This window comes from Thalia democratica, chromosome 1 (genome assembly GCF_965202585.1).
Source record: "Thalia democratica chromosome 1, ktThaDemo2.hap1.1, whole genome shotgun sequence".
Taxonomy (NCBI): Eukaryota; Metazoa; Chordata; class Thaliacea; order Salpida; family Salpidae; genus Thalia; species Thalia democratica.
Genome location: NC_139165.1, coordinates 48,109,038 through 48,127,234, shown reverse-complemented (window position 1 = coordinate 48,127,234; position 18,197 = coordinate 48,109,038). Strand labels below are relative to the sequence as shown.

The 18,197-nt window shown below is 26.8% G+C and overlaps 2 protein-coding genes across 2 annotated transcripts; both read left to right on the top strand.

Moving 5' to 3' along the window:
• The first annotated feature begins 818 nt into the window (after nt 1–818).
• LOC145846987 (uncharacterized) lies at nt 819–4,471 on the top strand. The gene is made up of 3 exons (XM_082953477.1): nt 819–1,002; nt 2,731–2,924; nt 3,815–4,471. Exons 1-3 carry the CDS (start codon nt 844–846, stop codon nt 4,176–4,178), a joined length of 717 nt encoding a protein of 238 aa, XP_082809603.1. The 5' UTR covers nt 819–843; the 3' UTR covers nt 4,179–4,471.
• Nucleotides 4,472–4,662: 191 nt separating this feature from the next.
• LOC145849262 (FHF complex subunit HOOK-interacting protein 1A-like) lies at nt 4,663–18,027 on the top strand. Its single transcript, XM_082954409.1, has 22 exons — nt 4,663–4,858; nt 4,932–5,082; nt 5,863–5,975; nt 6,202–6,308; nt 6,617–6,778; nt 7,027–7,138; nt 7,298–7,456; nt 7,638–7,724; nt 10,162–10,329; nt 11,342–11,421; nt 11,966–12,167; nt 12,389–12,539; nt 12,743–12,976; nt 13,126–13,587; nt 13,982–14,115; nt 14,544–14,618; nt 14,802–14,842; nt 15,033–15,265; nt 15,480–15,658; nt 16,174–16,351; nt 16,606–16,727; nt 16,788–18,027. The coding sequence occupies exons 1-22, from the start codon at nt 4,709–4,711 to the stop codon at nt 17,043–17,045; spliced, it is 3,558 nt and encodes a 1,185-aa protein (XP_082810535.1). The 5' UTR covers nt 4,663–4,708; the 3' UTR covers nt 17,046–18,027.
• Nucleotides 18,028–18,197: the final 170 nt, after the last annotated feature.

Sequence of the window (18,197 nt, the reverse complement as noted above, 5' to 3'; positions counted from 1 at the left end):
TGAAAAATATATAAAAGTCTTGACTGAATTTAAAATAAACTCCTAAAAACTTAAAAATTTTCTAAACTTTCATAGTTACTCATCCGGTTTATGTTAACCATATTATACTAAAGACAAAAGGTTTTGACCTGCAACAGCAGTAGATAATAAGCAATGAAATAAAAATTTGTAAATTTATGAGTTTTACATATTTTTTCCATCTTAATACTAATAAATTATCATACTTATAACCTTTTTTATTACTACACTATCTATACAAAGTTTTTTTGTTACAAAAATTAGCCTAGCCCATAACTTTTGTATGCAATTAAAGCATAAATATATATTTTTAATTGGTTGCTGTTAATAATTTTATTGTTAAATAATCATTGTTTTGATTTATGTTGCTTTAGGTTATTAACTAGTGTTAATGAGACATAATATAATATATACTTAATAAACTAAGAAAATTGTTCAAAATTTACAACTGAATGATAAGTATAAATTGTTAGCAACTAAATTTTTTTATGTTAATTTTTGCTATGTTGAACGTTAAATAGTTAATGTTAAACAAAATAAAATTAAATTAATCCAATAAAGATAATCTAAATAGGCCAAAACTTACTATAATTTAATATTTTTTACATTTTTTTGTCATTTTATCTTTTTTTTCATCTAAAGTGTATTATTATATTAAATGTGTTTATACTAAAATTAATTGTTAAATTCTATATTTTAAAAAAATGTCATAAAAAGAATTTGATAGAGGTTTTTTATAACATTTAGCATTAAAAATTGTAATTTTTGTTTCATTTATTTTTTTATAAAAGTTTAGTTTGTATTTTTTACTAGTGTATGTAAGATATGGGTAAAATAAAGCAAAAAGCCAAGTCTAGAAGTCATATTGCAGCTGTGAAAATTGATGATGGTACAGAAAAAGATACTTTGAAAGAGTTTACTTTAATAAAACCTTCAAACTTTTCACTAGCTGATAATGAATCTGATACCCTGAAATCAAAAAAGGTATGTATTTTATTTATGTATATTTGTGTTTAATTTAAAGCAATTTTTTTTCTGTTAGTAGATAAAAAGATATAAAATATTATCAACTACTTTTATATTTCATAAAGTGCTATAGTTTTCTAAAGTTTTTCCATCACTCTGTTTAGGTAATTTAATTTTTAGCGTTTGCGTAAATCAAATTTCATCAATTGTTTTTATTTTTCATAGTAAAATTAGTTTAAATTTTATAAGTTAGGATATTTATTAAACATAACTTTTATTATACTTATTACTAAACGCATCAAAAGTTTATAATATAAAAGTTGTTAAAAAAAGTTTTTAATTATGATTATTAGAATTATTTTTAAAATAATTTTATTTGTATTATTTCATTTTTAGTATAACTTAAGTATTTAGATAACAACTTATAAAATTATTAAAATATCCATAAACTTAATAAAAACAGTAATGTTTGCTAAAAACTTATATTTTATTAGGAAATTATTATTAAAGCTTGATAAATTTTTAACAGAACTAGTTTTTATTAAAAAAATAAGGTTGTTCATTATAAAGGAAGTTAACTATTTTTGAGTTGTTTTGACTTTGTCAAGTTCTGCATAAAAATTTTGTTGATTTTTGTAGTTTGAAAATGATATTAATAGCTTAAACAAAATATACATTACTTTGTTATTAAACAGTTTCAAACTACCAAAAGTTAATCAATGTCTTAATAAAAAAATAAAGCACTAATTAGCTTTCAGCAACAAAAGCTTAAAGTTGTTCACTAAAATAAAAACTTTTTCATCATAAATATCGTTTTTAAGTTCTAAAACTAAGAATACTGAGTAATTTTAAACATTTTATTGTATTAACATGTATTTTTTATTTATTGAAAACAAATGGGATGCAAAGAGAGTTCATGTGGACATTGACTTTTTTGGTGACTGACAAATTAAGTCAAGTTATTTATATAGTATGACAAGATTAGGACCATTACTTTGTTTCTTTTCTGCTTTAAGTATTTCAGAAATTATGTTAGCTTAAATGTAACCTATTTTTGCTTTTTTTCAGTCATTTGGAAAAGTTTTTAAATTTATTTATAGTTTCTAAAAAATGGCTTATGAAATACTTTTTTTTTATTTAAAAGTTTTCTTTAGTATGGTATATTGTTTAGCAAAAAATAATGTGAGTTGTTTGAAAACTCAAACTTTTAAAACTTTATTTGTAATTGTAAAATTTGCTGTTTTTTTATGAAAAAATTAAGTAAGTATATTTTTATGTGGTCTGAACTACTTTAGTAAAAAGCTCTTAAGAAGTTTTCTTTCACAGATTTTCATGAAAATTTGTTTTTAACATGTGAAAAATAGCCTACAGGCACCCTGAATTTCGGAAAAAACGTTAATCATTTTCAAGATAAAATATAAAAAATTATTGAGTTTTCAAACTATTTATCTTAGTTTTCAGGAACATATCCGAAAAATGATAGAAAACATTAAAGAGTATTTTACCATCATTTTTCTGTAGCTTAATGATAATTTAATTTGTAGTTAAAAGTTATACAATACATTTGGGTATTTTTAACCTGTAAATAAAAAAAAAAGCTGAACTTCAAATTACATAACTTCTAAAAGACTTGGATCAAAATAAACCAAAACTAGTTTTGAAAAAAGGAGTTTAGCTTATAAAAAGACTATTTGAAACTTTTTTTATTTGTGTACTATGATTAATTTTTTTACAATAACTCTTCAGGTTGCAAAAGCTAAGAGTTTAGTTATGGTTGAAAATCCGTTTGGAAACATCAAGATAGATAAAAGCCAGTTGTTAGAGCAAGCAGAAAATCTTCAAGTTTCCATACAGAAGCAGAAAGCCCAAAATGAAAAGGAAGAAGAAGCCAAGCTGAAAGAGATAAAAGAAGAAAAGAGACTGAACAAGAAGGAAAGAAGGTAACATTTTAAATTAAGCAGTGTTAAAATTTAGAAATGTATAATATTAAGAATATTTTCAAATTAAATTTTAACTTAATTAATTTACTTACATTATATATTTTGAAGTTGGTTTACATGAAAAACTTAGATAATTTTAGAACTAATTTTCTTGTACTACCTTTTACAACAATCACTTGCTATTGGTTTTTTTATGAATTGAAATTTATTGTTTTAAGATTCAACCTAAGTAAAAAGTATCAAAAATGTTATGCTTAAGTAAATAGCTTGTGAATTATTGTTATATCCTTTTTTCGTTTATGGCGGAAGCTATGTATTTTTATCTAAAGTCAAACGAAATAACTTAAATTTTAATTCTGGTTATAATTCAGCTTTGTATAACAGTATACTTTACAAATATATCAAAAAGTTTAAACATTTTTTTTTAACTAACCCAAAATTAAACTAATGTCTCAACTTTTTTACACTTAAAGTAAAATGAATTAGCTATCCAAAAAATATTTTTAATATTAAGACAAAGCAATTATTGTAATGACATATTTACAGTAATTCTCAAAATCAATTAAGAATTTTGTTTTGGAAATAAACTAAGATAACTCAGTTGAGTAATGTTACATACTTTTATACTACTATGTTTTTGAAATTTTTTAATATTTCTTTTTGTACAATACCTAAATAAATATTTTAGTTTTTGTAGTTATATAAAATTATTAGGATAAGAAAAGCTAAAAAAATATGAATACATTTTAAATTAGTAATGTAGGTCTGTCATAGAAAATATGAGAAACTCATGATGTACTATACGTTTTTTTTTTAATACACTTTTCATCAATTAAAATAGTTTTATAAAAACAGTATTTCTAAAAGTAACTATAAGTTTATTTTGGTAGAGAGAAGAAAAGACAGGATTTTGTTGATGAGTTGAAAACCAACGCTGTGAAGTTGAAAAACCTAATTCAAGACCGCAAAAATCCCAACAAAAAGATGGGCCAGTTCAACTTCATGAGAGACGCTTTGAAGGACGTCAAGGTCACAAAGAAAAGCAATGTGGAAAAGATGGACCTCTCCATGTTGTGTGACGAAATTGTAGAATCTTCTGCACCATCTACCAACCAGAAAAAGAAAGTCCAGCACTTTATCGACCCTAAAAAGATTGGCTCAGTTCCGAAAGTGTTAAGAAAAAGAAAGCACCAAGTTAGAAAAAAGGAGCTTCTCGCTTTCAAAAAGAAGTTGCAAGAACGTTTGAAAAAATGAACTGTTGACTGTAATATATATTTATATCTAGGAAATTTTAGTTTAAAATAGTGTTAAGCAACTTGAACTTTTCATTATGAGATTTTTTATTTAAATTAGTATTTTTCTGGTGTTTTAGGTACATTTTTATTAAAATATTGTAGAATAAATTAGTTTTTAAGTTTTACGAAGTAGATAAAAAAAATACCTTGTAAACAGTTTTAGTGTTATCTACTAGTTTTATAAAATGATAACCTTAACTATACATTGTCAACGACATTTGAAAAAGTTATATAACAGTTATTCTTAAAACTTTTATTCCCTGAAAGCATATTTTGGTCTATTGATTTTAAATAAAGTAGTCGATTAATAATTTTATATAGATATATAGACATATTCTTTAGCTTAGTAGTTGAAGAATTATAAGCAATATTTTGATTAAAGTTATGTTAAAATTTAGAAAATTTAAAATAAAGGAATAAATATGTATTAAAATTTAGAATTGTAAACATTTATACCATTTCGAGCAACTAATTCACGCCAGCCACATTATGAGCTGGTTCAAGAAGCTTAAAAAACAATCAGTTTCTGGAGCAGCAGGCGACGGGCAGCCAAAATTACAGAACTTAAACAACTTTCAGCAAAATTCAAACGTTGACACAAACATTTGCTATGACGTGTTTAAATCTCATTGGCTGCAGGTAAAAGCACGAAGTTTATTGAAAACTTTATTACAACTTTTTTTTGTAAAGTTTATGTTGAATGTTGATTAAGGTGATGAACGTAATTGAGGAAAACATGAAGCAGCCAGTTTCAAACAAGATCAAGAATAAGGAAGTAGAAACCAAAACTAGTGAAAGTATTTCAACTGTTCAGAATTTGTTACAATACATGGTGTATTTACTGGTTGAGGAACAGAGCAAAAGTGGGTATCTTTTTTTAAATTTTATTTCCACATTTATAAAAATCATGTTTTTTTAGTCATCTGTATTTTTAGTTAAATATTATTATTGATTTTGTTAAGTAAATTTTTATATTAGCAATATTGTAAATAACTTTTTTTTGTACGTGTCTTTGTTTTGGTGTGTATGTGCTTAAAAGTAGTTTATATATTTGAAAACTATTTAAAACTAATTTTATTTAAAAGTCTATGTTAAACTAATTCATGTTAAAAGCCTATTTTAAAACTTAAGATTTACTTGTCCATATCTAAGTTTAATTCCATGTAACAGCACAAAGGGTTGCTACAAAGCCTGGAATCCTGGTAAAACATGGAATTTGACAATAAGGCTAAAAAAAAACCTGGAATTTAAAACAATTTTTACATGTAATGTAATGAAATCTCAATTTGACACAAACATTTATCATACAGACAAAAAAAATTGTCATCATATATTTTAATTTTAAAAAACACATTTAAAGTAGTTTTACAGTATCTTTATAATGTTGTTATACTACTTAACACAGTTGTTTACCTTAAACTTGATTTTTAACTAAAAGTAGACCCAAAACGTGCACTTTCGGTGGGAGAAATTTTGAAAACCTAGAGAATATTTAACATCAAATTATTAAATTAATTTAATATTATTAAATTATTATTGTTATTATATTATTAAAAGAAAGTTAAAATTCAGTGGCAACCCTGAACTGTACTTGTATATAAGTTATTAGAAAATATAATGAAAATTTTTGATAAAAATAACAGAGGAATTGCTTGGCCCAGTTTTAGAATATGCAGTTACAGAAGATGTTTTTAACAAGTTACTTGTTTGGTGTGAAGTAACTTTAACTCATTCTAATGATATCCTCATAAGTCTTGTAAGTTTTTTTATGTTGTTTGATGATAATTTAAAAAATAATCTATTTGTACTTTTTAATAAATATTCAAAGTTGTTGTATGTATACAGATGATGAAATTAAAAATAACTTTTATTAGTTTGATAAAAATATAAGATATACATCATCATAAATTCTATAGTTTATGAGTTCTTGATCTTTATCTTTGAAACAAAAAAGTGAATCAACTTAATAATTGTTTATTCAGTTGAAGATGTACGAAGTTTTGATTAGTCAGGCACAAGGCTCTTTGTTACACCACAAGCAAGTTGTTAAGCCACTGATGAGACTTCTTTCAATAGAAACTGATTTTAAGTTTGTGTTTTGTTTATAGGCAAACTTATAGCGTTTTAGCTTTTAGTTCCATATATATATACATAATTTAAAAAGCGATAAATTCCTATATAATTGTTAGTTTGAAAATTAAAACTATTTTTAGTTTTTTGAAATTTGAATATTGCTTACTAAGTTTTAATTATGTTTAAGTTGATGAAGATATTTTTTGATTTGTTTAACATCGATATTGCTTTAAGTTAGCTAAAAGTTTTTTTTCTGGTTCTAGTTCAACAATACAGTAAAAAAAAATTAAGCACAATTAAAACACATTTTAAATCTTTACATAGCAATGAAGAAATAGATTCGCATAGAGTGATGGTGTTGAATTTATTGTGTGTTTGGATGAACAGAGATTCCACTTTGCTAGAAGTCTTCTTTCATAGTGCCGATGCTGAACAGGGTCCTGCCAAGTTCCTAATATTTTCCCTTCTAATTCAATACATTCACTGGTACTTCTTAAAATAATAGTTAAAACTTGAAAAGTAAAAAAAAAAGTATTAGTTGTTTGTAACGTAAATTGTGCAAAGTCTAAAAATTAAGACTAACATTTTTCACTTTACAAAATTATGTTTTTTTATTTATTAATTAGTTCAACGAAAGTTTTTTCCAAATTTAAATTTAAAAGGTATGTTGATAAGTATAATAATCATTAAATTTATATAATTTTTTATTGATAATAAACCAAGTTCTGTTTCAGCGAAGGCACAGTGGGCCAACAAGCCAGAGACGCGTTGTTGCTGGTCATGAGTTTGTCGAGCCAGCAGGTCAACATAGCGAACTACATTGTTGACAACTCTAACTTCGCATGTGTGAGTTCACAATTTTTTCTTAATTCGGTAGTAGTTAAGTACTTTACAATCAATAAACCTGCTTATATGCTATTATCGGTTTTTTCCAACTTGGTTTCGTATCTTTTAAATGCAATTTAATTTGTTCTAATTACTCAAGGGTAGAAAATTGAATTTTAGGTCTTGGCAACTGGTTTAAGCGGATTGTATTCAACTTTGCCAAGGCACATCGACATAAAAGCTGATGACTGGCATTGCCTGCAAAAGGCTGACTGGGCTAAAGTTCCTGAACTGACAAACTTTCTCAACTCATTTGAATTTTGCAATTCTGTTATAGAGGTATTTAAGTGTTCTCTGTTTATTTTTCCTTTGATAACCTTTATTTAAAGTAAAAATATTGATAAGTAACCTCATTGCTAAAATACACATTGTAGTTTTAGTCAAACACTTTAAGCTATTTAAAATAGACTTGGTTAAATTTATTTTCTAGAGATTTACTTAAACTTTTTTTTATTGACAGGTAGCTCATTCTATTATAAGCGATCAGCTCATAAACTTTATTCACAATGGATTTTTAGTCTCAGTGTTTGGTCCTTCTCTACACAAGGTACCAAATAAATTAAAACTTAGTATTTTGAATATTATTTAACATAAAATTTAAGTAAGCATGTTATCTCTATACAATCTAATGAATTTATATTAGATAAAAAAATTTAGTTGTAAATTCTTAATTTTCTCAAGTATCTTCAAAAGTGGCCAAAATGTTTATGACCTTAAAAATTAAATTTAAAAACAAATGTTTTCTTTAAAAACGTTTGAGAGAACGTAGAAACCATTTCATTAAATATTAATTTCGCATTTTGTGAAAAACTGAACGCGAATTACCTAAATTTAAATGCTAAACATTTTGCTTAAATTTTTAATGCTAGAAGTGTAACAACAAGTTTACTGGCAGAAAATAAACGAGGTTGAGATTGAAGGCGGAGTAAGTCTAGTGAATAAGGTTTCAGCGATTAATTTTTTTTCAATTAGTTTGTTAAAATAATTTTCAATGAAAAACTATTGGCTAAGTTTTAGATACTAGATGCCTTGTTGATGTTAGTAAAAATATAGAATTACTTGTAAGAAATATGAAAGTTATTTTATACCCGAAATAATAAAAAATAAATAATTTTAAACAGATATTTTTTTTATTATCTTAACTAGTTCTATAATTATCTTTATTAATTCTTTAAAATGGTTTCAGTTTTTCTTACTGCTATTTTTTATGATTCTAATTAGTAACACATAATATAGAATAAATTGTTATTTGTTGTTGTTTTGTTAATAATCAAACTAGTTTGTTTCTTTCCACTTGTAGAATAGTTTTTTTCTAAAAAACTTTAGGTTTTTCGAAAACGTATATAGTATTTATGATATAAAATAAGTTTTACTTCCACCAGTGTTTTTCAGTTTGCTGTCTTTTTAATATTCTTGTGTTAGCTGCGATTGAGAATTTATTAATATTTATATTTAAAAGATTACAACTCAATTATACTACGATTAAAACGTCAAACAAAGCCTTTTATCACAATTTTATAACTGAAATTTTTTAAATTCAACGTTTTATTTATTTTAAATTCGTTATTTTTTTTTTTTTTTTTACGTGCCTGTAATTTTTTTAAACTTTTATTTTATATAAATTAAGTAGTTTGTATTTGCAAAATTTCAGAGACGTTTTGTACAGAGAATCTATCAAATGCTGTAAAATTAACTAAATTTCGCTATTTTTTTATTCGTTATGTACATTATCTTACTATGGCTCCCACGTTTTGTATTTTATAAAATTGGCATATCGATATATATTTTTATACTTTAATCGCATAGGAAATATACTAATGATTTCGCATCACAAGTGTGTCAGTCATGATGTTGTACATTTTGTAAGCTGAATAATAGAACAATGGTTTTTGCTGAATCTACTAATAAATGTGCATTTTTTAGATTTTAAAAAGCTGAAATAACAATACATTAATAGCTTTTGTTTCAGAATTACAATTATAGCTTTTTTTTTTGTTCTCAAAATTAACTTTTAATTTATTTGTTTACTCTATAAAATTATATTTAGTTTTTGTTTTGAAAACGTGATGTAACATTTAAAATAATAAATTGATTTGCTTAAGATTTTGCATTAGTTTAATTAATTTTCACTGATCAAGTAGCAAAATATTTATATTTTTTCCGTACTTAAATGAAAATTGAGAAACATTAAACAAATTAAGTTTTAGTAATTAAGTAGCTTAAAAACATAAAAAAAATCATAAATTATTGTTTTTTTTTTCTTGTTTAAAGTAATTTACTTGTTTATAAAAGGCTTTAGTTTTTTGGTTTGCATACATTAACTATTATTAATATCTCAGAGAAAAAATAAATAGAATATAATTTAATTCAAGCAAGTAATTTGTTTTTCTTTTAACTAAACAAATAAAAATTTGTTAGTATAAGGTGTGCTAGTATAATATGTGTTACATTTAAAGCAATTGTTGTTTAGTTCTATTTTTAAAACTTTAAAATTTTTAATAGTTAAAAAAGATTTTTTGTATTAATGTTGAAAAAAAATGTAAAATATTATTGCTATATTAATTAATTGAAACCTGATAGTAATTTTTTTATGTCCGTAAGTTATCTAACAAAAACATACATCATTATTTCAAGTATACTCAATCAAAAAATAGTTTAAAAATCTTATAAATATTTTTTTTTTATCTAATTTCTTATTTTTTTAAAAACACTTATACTTTGTTTGGCTGATTTTTTTTAATGGCACTTAAACAACTTACTAGTGATCGTCAAATACTTGAAGTTGATGGATTTTTTTTTTCTAATGTTATAAATTAAAAAAAAAAAACAATAACAAAATAATTAAAAAATAATTAAAAAATCAATTAAATAAAAATAAAACTTTTGATGTTAAAAAAATTAGTTTTCATCACTTTTTTTCCGAATAGTTTTCAACAACTAAAATTTTACTTCACTAGAGATACAACAAGTTCATTAATTTTCAGACGTCTGTATCGGAGGTGATAGTGACGACCGCCTACTTGAACCTGTTCCTCACCTCCGTCACCGCCCAGCCCCTCATCAAGTGCTTCCTCAACTTCGTCCTCACCCACGATCACGAGGGGTCGCTCATCATCAACACGCTCGTGCAGCGCATGAACAGCTCCAACCGCGTTCGTTCATTGGTCTATATCAGACATATGAAATTACATATTTCGTTACATTTTAAACTAAGTGTTTTTTTTTGTTACAAAATTTTTTAGACCTTAGTGACATAAAGATTTATAGGCGGAGTTTTTTCTAAGCTTAAAGCTCTTATCTTGCCTAGTGGACAATGTATTGAATGTTGCAGACGTCACTGATCAATGTCAGCAAATAGTTGCTTCATGCTTGCATGTATAAACCGTTTGTAGATTGAAGACTGCAAGTTTTTAGGTAGTGACTGACTAATGAGTCCTAATCAGGACGAAACCGGTCTCAGTCTACCGAGGGCTTGTGGTCTGAAGATCGAAATGGTATGATCAACCCTTAATTTAAGCTCATATTGGTTGATATTGACTTCGTGTTTCAATGTTTTTTTACTAGCGTAAAAACTTGTATAACAAGTTTCTTGTTTATACTTTTTGTGTGAAAATTAAATTTTACGCTTCAGTTTATCATTTAGTTTCAGTGAATTACTTTGAAAACGGTAAAAAATAACAATATTCTTAATTATAAAAACTTTAAAAGTAATTTTGGGTAAAAAAACAGTCCAGTTAAAACTGTTTGAACTTCTAATATATTTTTTTTAATTTCCATAATCAAAGAACTAGAATCAATTTTTTTATGAAGTTTTGTTAAAAAAATAACTTAAGTAAAGTTTATATAACTCCTTTCATAACAAACTTAAAAAGATACTGATTTTAAAAACAAACATAATATAACGTACTTATTCTTTGATATTTGATAAAAAGTTACATAGCCATATCGAAAACAACTTTTTTTTTTGTAATAATGATGAAATAAACTTATATAATAAGTTATAATATTCTTTAAATATGGTATAGTTTGACTTAAGATTAAAAATCTCTAAAAAAACATAAATAATCGATAATTTAATGTATGCATTAAAAACCTATTCGTTATACAAACATCACTTGCTATACTTCGATTTATTAAAAATAATGTTCAATAAATCAATTGCAGTTGTCGTTGGTGTCATTGTCACTTATCAGAACTTTGATCGATTTAAATTGCGAAGATCTCATGCTACAGCTTGTTTTTAAGTTAGTTTCATACTTTTTAAGTTACAAAAACTTCTGTATAAATTAATATTAAAAAAGTTTATGTAGTATAATTTTGTTAAAATGTTTTGCTATACAAACGCTGGAAGACAGTAATTTGTATAAAGTAACTGAGTAAATTTATTTTTATTTTAAGTGGTTGAATGTTATTTTAGAATTCTCTTCTATATATTTTTTTTAGTAAACTAGGTTTTTGGTAGTTTTGATAAAAAAAGTACATGAAAGCTTGTTTGCTTACCTTGGGCTTGTATCGGTTTATTTTTAAGCAACTTAATGTCTAGTAGCTAACGTGTTGATTTTTTGGGTATACTATCAAAATCCACCCGCGTTCAAAATCCACCTTAATTTTTAAAGTATTTTCTTTATTTTTTAATTTATTTTATATTCGTTTTACGCCTTTTATTTATTTTTTACTATCATGTTACCCCTAACCCTTAACCTCGATCGGTAAGCGTTTCTCAAATTTGACTGGGTGGATTTTGAACCCCTTTTTCGATGATGTTAGTTTCATTAACTCTCCTTACAGATACTTGATACCGTGTCAGCACATCATGGCGAGTCAGCGCAAGTCCATCAACGACGTGGATTTGTACAACTCTTCGGCTTTCAGGTTCCTCCAGTTGACAAGCGGGTTGAAGCTCTTCCAGGAAGACGAATCTTCGAAGAAGAGAAAAGAGGAGGACCTGATGAAGCCTACCAACCACAAGCTGTCTGAAGATCAACAGCAGGTTTTGGTTTATACGTTTAACAACTTAGTTCAGCTTTTGTAATGTTTTTCAAAGTATATACAATATTGTTTGTGATCAGTAGAGTTTTTTTGTGTTTAGAAACTAAGCTCATTGAATGTTACGTTTTCGGTATACTTGTTAAAATAATAATTTAAACTTACTTTTGGGTCAATCTTTGTGCCTTTGTTAAAATCTAAAGTGTTTATTTTATTTTAAAACAGAAAAATCAAAAACAAAACGAAATGATTTTGAAGCAGCCTTCTGACGCGCCACAAGCGTCAAGCTCAGCTAACTCCATATACACCATAAATGAAGATTTGTCAGTCACAATCGACATGGTTGCTGGTGATCAAAAACCTGCCAACATTAGTGGTGTGTTTGGTTTTGAAGTTAAAATTGTAATTGTTATTTGATTACTACTAATATTTTTTTATAGTTCTATATAACAAAAATGCATTTAAAATGCAAATAAAACAAGTAAATTAGAAAAAAAAAAATTTATTGGTTTTATTATGTATTAAGGTTGTTTTGAATATCTTTTTTGATAAAATCTGTTATGTATTCTTACATTACAGCGATGTTCGACGAGTCTTCAGCGTCTCTTAACAACTCGATGAGCTCCTTGAACACGATGGCCGAGTTCGGACCCGACCTCACGTCTCAGATGAAGCTGTTCACCTCGTACATGGACTACCTGGAAGACAGCAGGTACAACATCGTTCGGTGCATGAAGAGCTGCGAGAGCTGGGTGGGAGATTACGACGGGGTCAATCCCCCCATACCGCAGCAGGACGACTACAAGGAGAACGGTCGGTATTTTTTCCGTTTTTGTTTTTTTAATCACTTTTTATTTTTGAATTATATTGATACGTGAAGTTTTCGACTATTAGTTGCTTCTATCAATACTGTTTAAATAGTTTCAGAAAATTATATTATAAAAAATCATTCTAACTCACAGTGAAGCAAGAGCTGATCAGCAAGGAGCAGCGGAGCATCAGCCTGCCATCTCCTCCAGCCAACATTGCGGAAGACACGAAGCTGAGCCGAGCGTTGTCCGCCACGCAGCAGATGCTCAACCTGACCAACATGATCAACAGCATACCGAGCAAGGTGGAGCCATCGAAGAGCGAGTACTACACCATCGTCTGCAACGTGCCTGAGAGCAGCAGCGACGACGAAAAGCATTCCCCCGGAGTCGGCGAGAAGAGTTTGGAGAGTCAAGTGCAAAGCAAGGAGGATGACGAAGGCGTAAGTCAGGTTGTCCAAGTTGAAGGGAACAAAAGTTCAGAAGAGAATATTATTTTAAAAGAAAACAACAATTTAGAAGCGAACGATTGTTTAAAAGAAAATAGAAATTTTACAGAGAACAGTAGCATAGAAGATGGCAGAAGTTTAAACGGTAGCCATGATAGTTTGGAAGGTAATTTTTGCTAGCTTTAGGTTTTTTATAAAGGCCTAAATTGATTTTAAGATTATAATTCAAAATTCTGTTTTAATTTTTATAGCATATTTAAAGTTTTGTTGTGTGTGTAAAAACACAGCTCTTCAATCAAAAAGAGATAAAGTTGGCGTTTACTGCAGTATTTAAATTGAATAATTGTTAATTTTTTTTTATTAAGCTATATTTAAATTCTTTAATTTGTTTTCGATTCAAAAATAAAAAAAATGTTTTTTCAACACTAAGGAAAATGTTTTATTAGCAGTAATTTGTACTAAAAGTAATTATTTTATTTACATAATTTTATTACTTGTTATTAGTAGCTATACCTTTCTAGTTGAAATTTTTGTACTTGCCGAGCTTAAATTTGTTTTAGATACAATCGAGATTGACGAACAAGCAAACGAACAAACAGACAAACATAACGATTCAACTGTAGACGAGTTTTTCACAAGTTTAATGAAAATGGTTCCTAAGCATGCCATGGCTAAAATAGAAGAAAACGACGTAGTTAGTTTTGATGCGTAAAAATGTTTAATAAGTTATGATTTAAGGAAAAAAAAGAATGTATGCTTGATTTTAAACATTCTTACAGTTTAGTTTTATATGGTAAAAATTATCTTGATACAAAAAGGGATATTTAATGCTTTTATTTGATAATTATTTCTAAGTGGAAAGTTTAAAACATTTAAAAAGTAGTAAAATTTTTGATTTGTTTTATATCTACTGAAACTCTTTTGAATACCTATATAACAATTTCATTAAACAATTAAGTATTTAACCATAGTATTAATCTTTTTAATCTGTATCTTAATCTTTTTATTAATTTTTTGTATAACTATAGTTTAATCTAATATTAAATGATTATATAATTAAAATACCAAAGTTAAATTAATTAAAAAAAAGTTTTGAATAACCATAAACTTTTTATCATCAAGAAAATGAAGGAAAAGGACGAAGATTTTGAATCAGGAATAGAACTTTCAAACGACGGAGATAAAAGCAGTCCTGAGGTTTTTATTGTTTTATCAAGTGTTTAGTGGATTAAGTTTCTAGAAAATTTTATAGTTTTCAAAAAATGTATACAAAAGATTTACGCCGAATAACTATAAGCCATCAGCTTTTGGATTTAGATAACTGTTTATAAGAGTTAAGTTACAGATTTTTTGCTTTTTATAAAAGTTGTTAACAAACAGAAAACTGTGGATCAGACAGATGATTTCACATACGACGCGAGGTAAGCAAATAACTTAGTAATTTATATAGTTTGTAGGTATTAATTATATAACTAGTAATATGTAGTAAAGGGTTATCAGTTATTGTTATTGAAATTGCTTCCAAGTAGAAAAAAATTAAATTGTTTTGTAAAAAAAGTGTTTTAGATAGATAGTTTCATACACAATATTAAACTAAATATTATTCATCAGCGTATCAGAGTTGGACGACTGCCAGCTTCCCGACCAAGTTTCCGGATCTCATGGCGACGACTTGAGCATCGCCTCGTCGTCATTCTACGACGTTGTTGGGGACAACAACTACTACTTCGAAGACGGCATCAACATGAGCGATATTTCCTACCAACCGTCGGAACCTGTGATCGAGAAGGAAAGTGACGTCATTCAAATTGAACCAATCAGGACGCAAGCGATACCTTTCACAGGTTGAATGACTGTTTAGTAGTAAAGTTTGATGTATTGTTAGTATAAGTCAATTAAATTCAATTGATTTTATCCCAATAAAATGAAATTAAAAAATTGTAGAAAAGTGTATTTTTAAATTAAGTTGGCTTAACATCATTTGTCAATTACACTTATAATTCTTATACTTAAAAGATAAAGCATCAACAAATCTCTAATTCATAAATGTTTACAAAGGTCCGTTGCTGGTGACACTCTTCGGTAAGTTGGACCAAATGGTGAGCAACACGTTGTACGAGAACTTGCTGCTGACCGGCGTCATCAGCAGACTGGCCTGCTACCACCAACCCCTGCTGAGAAGCTTCCTGCTCAACACCAGGGTCGTTTTCCATCCCAACGTGAGAAGCCTATACCAGGTTTGTTGTTTTCGTGAAAGTTGAAAAAAAAAAACTTAAGTTACTTATTTGTCTACAACTTTTTGATTGTCTTCTTTTATAATGTATGCTTAACTCTGTTTTGGTCTTAGATCCCATTTATTGAAATATTTAGTTTAATAAGTTTTAGCTTTTAAAAACAATATAAAACTTTCATAGATTTTTAGGTTGAAAATTCTTTGTCTTATTTAAAAAACGTTAAAACTGAATATTAGCAAAATCCATAATACATTTATTTATAGTATAAACAAAATAATAGATTACATATGTTTCCAACTAAAAGCTATTAAATATGTTATTGTTTATCAAACTAGTCTGACAAATAATAATGCTTTATGTCGAAAGCATATGTAACCAATTGTTTTGTTTATACTACAAATACATGTCGCTCTACTTTATTTACAAAGTACAGAGCATTTTAAACCAAACTTAAATGAAGTAACATACTAGCTAATAACAAAAGAGAAAATGTATATTTTAAAAATTTTTTTAAAAAGGTACTGACGAATGTGCGCAACAAACTGGCCGCATACCAGTCACAAGTAGCCGACTTCCACATACTGGTGGGGAGAGCGCAGAAGTACCTGCTCGCCAGGGGTTGCCTGCCCCAACACATGCAGGAACTCGCCAGGAACCACTCCCCTGTCGTGCAGAGGCCCATGCCCGTTCCCAGAGGTTGGTTGAGTTTTATATTTTCTCTACTTGTAAATGTTTTAAAAATTGTAGAGTTTAAGACGGGCTAAAATGTTAAATGAATGTTTGCAAGTGGTAAAAAATCAAATAAAAAATTAGCTATTTTAATTTGATTCAATGTGTAATAACCTTTTTTTTTAAAGCTTTTTTCTTTATACAAAGTATAACAGAAAAAATTAAAATAAAGTAAAGATGTTTAGTGTTAACACATTTCACTAACTATTTGTTTACTTCAGTAAAAACGCGAGTAATAGGAGACATACTGAGAAGAAAAAACCGAAAGTCTAAAAATTCTACCACTAGTATAAGTCATGGCAAAAACAACTCTTTTTCATCCCGAATTGAAGGTTTTCTTGAGGTTAGTTTTTTCTTTATTATATATAAAGTGTTTATAGTAATACAAATATTACCATTTTAGACTGGCTTAAACAAGAAAACAAGAAGGTCTCAGTCGCAAAATTCAAACATAGTTCCTGCTGTTCAAAGCAGTTCTACTTTCTACGTGCAGGACCAAAATAAAAGCAGCAACAGCAATGAAAAAAGAAAAAACAAAGAGATGACCACGAAAAATGCTGTATACGCCACCATTATTTTCAGCGAGTTTCTCAAAGAGTTATCAGCGATTTCCCAAGAACATGCAATTGTTTCTTCTGAACTGAAACGGATTAAGCTTTAAGAGTAGTTAAAACTGCTTTGAGTTTTTTGTTTTTATTTTTTATCAAGCGTTTACAATTAATCGGTATATTTTAATTTTATTCAGTGTTCGTGAACAATTCAAAAATATGTAGTAGGTATAACTTGTGTTTTTTTAGAAAAAAATGTACAACTACAAATACTGAAATTTATTAAAACATCAAACGTTTTTCTCAAGTAGAGTGTACTAAATATTAATATCAGATGAACTAAATATTAATGTTTTTAAATAATTTTAAGTATTTTAACACAATGCACGTATTGTAACTTAGACCAAGTAAAAAGAACATAACTTATGCAAGCATAATAAAAATGCATACAAGCTTTATATACTTTTATACTTTTTTGATTTATTTCTTAAATTTGTTAAGATTTAATTTATATATTTTACAAAATTAACAAAACTTTTTTATTGTTATTACGTGTATCATATACTAGTATTTTGAGAAATTTAAGTTAGTTTTTAAGGATAATAGAAAAAGTTCATTCACCTAAAAAATCCCAATGTATTTATAAAACGCAAATTTAAAAACTCTGTATTTTGTGCCTTTATTTTTGCCAAGTACCTTTGAGAAATTATTTGAAAATATTTTGCCAATGTCATAAATATTTTAGCCTTATGGATACTTTTATTATTTTATTAAAGTGACTTTGAAACATTTTTATACGTAGTATTAATTATGTATTTTAATTTTTCTTCTATTTTGCACTTGATAAGTTGTCTGACTTCTGCTATTTTATGATTATAGTTTTTGCTTTTAAATTTCATAACCGCATACTTTAAGGATATAAGGCTTTATGATTTGTATTTTTTATTGTTGCAATACATGTTCTAATTTTGCAATTGTACAATCTTGATTAAGAATATTACAAAGATGAAATTGCTTTATACTTTTGATTTTTATGAATGTTTTGTTTAGTTTTTACGGATTTTGACAAAAAATTATATCTATTGCTATTTGAGAAAAAAGCCTAATAAAAAAATATTGAATAAAATTGTTGTATTAACAAATTTGTTATTAAAAAGTTAGACAATTATTAAACCGATTATGAAACGAATACACAACAATAGTTAATCTATTCCTTAGTTTACAATGGATTTTGTTTAATTATCGTATAAAGAGGTTCTAAATTT

Coding starts and splice junctions, on each gene's coding strand:
- LOC145846987 (XM_082953477.1), top strand. CDS start 844: ATGGGTAAAATAAAGCAAAAAGCCAAGTCTAGAAGTCATATTGCAGCT. Junction 1,003..2,730: donor ATACCCTGAAATCAAAAAAG/GTATGTATTTTA, acceptor ATAACTCTTCAG/GTTGCAAAAGCTAAGAGTTT. Junction 2,925..3,814: donor CTGAACAAGAAGGAAAGAAG/GTAACATTTTAA, acceptor TTATTTTGGTAG/AGAGAAGAAAAGACAGGATT.
- LOC145849262 (XM_082954409.1), top strand. CDS start 4,709: ATGAGCTGGTTCAAGAAGCTTAAAAAACAATCAGTTTCTGGAGCAGCA. Junction 7,457..7,637: donor TTTGCAATTCTGTTATAGAG/GTATTTAAGTGT, acceptor TTTTATTGACAG/GTAGCTCATTCTATTATAAG. Junction 15,659..16,173: donor ACGTGAGAAGCCTATACCAG/GTTTGTTGTTTT, acceptor TTTTTTAAAAAG/GTACTGACGAATGTGCGCAA.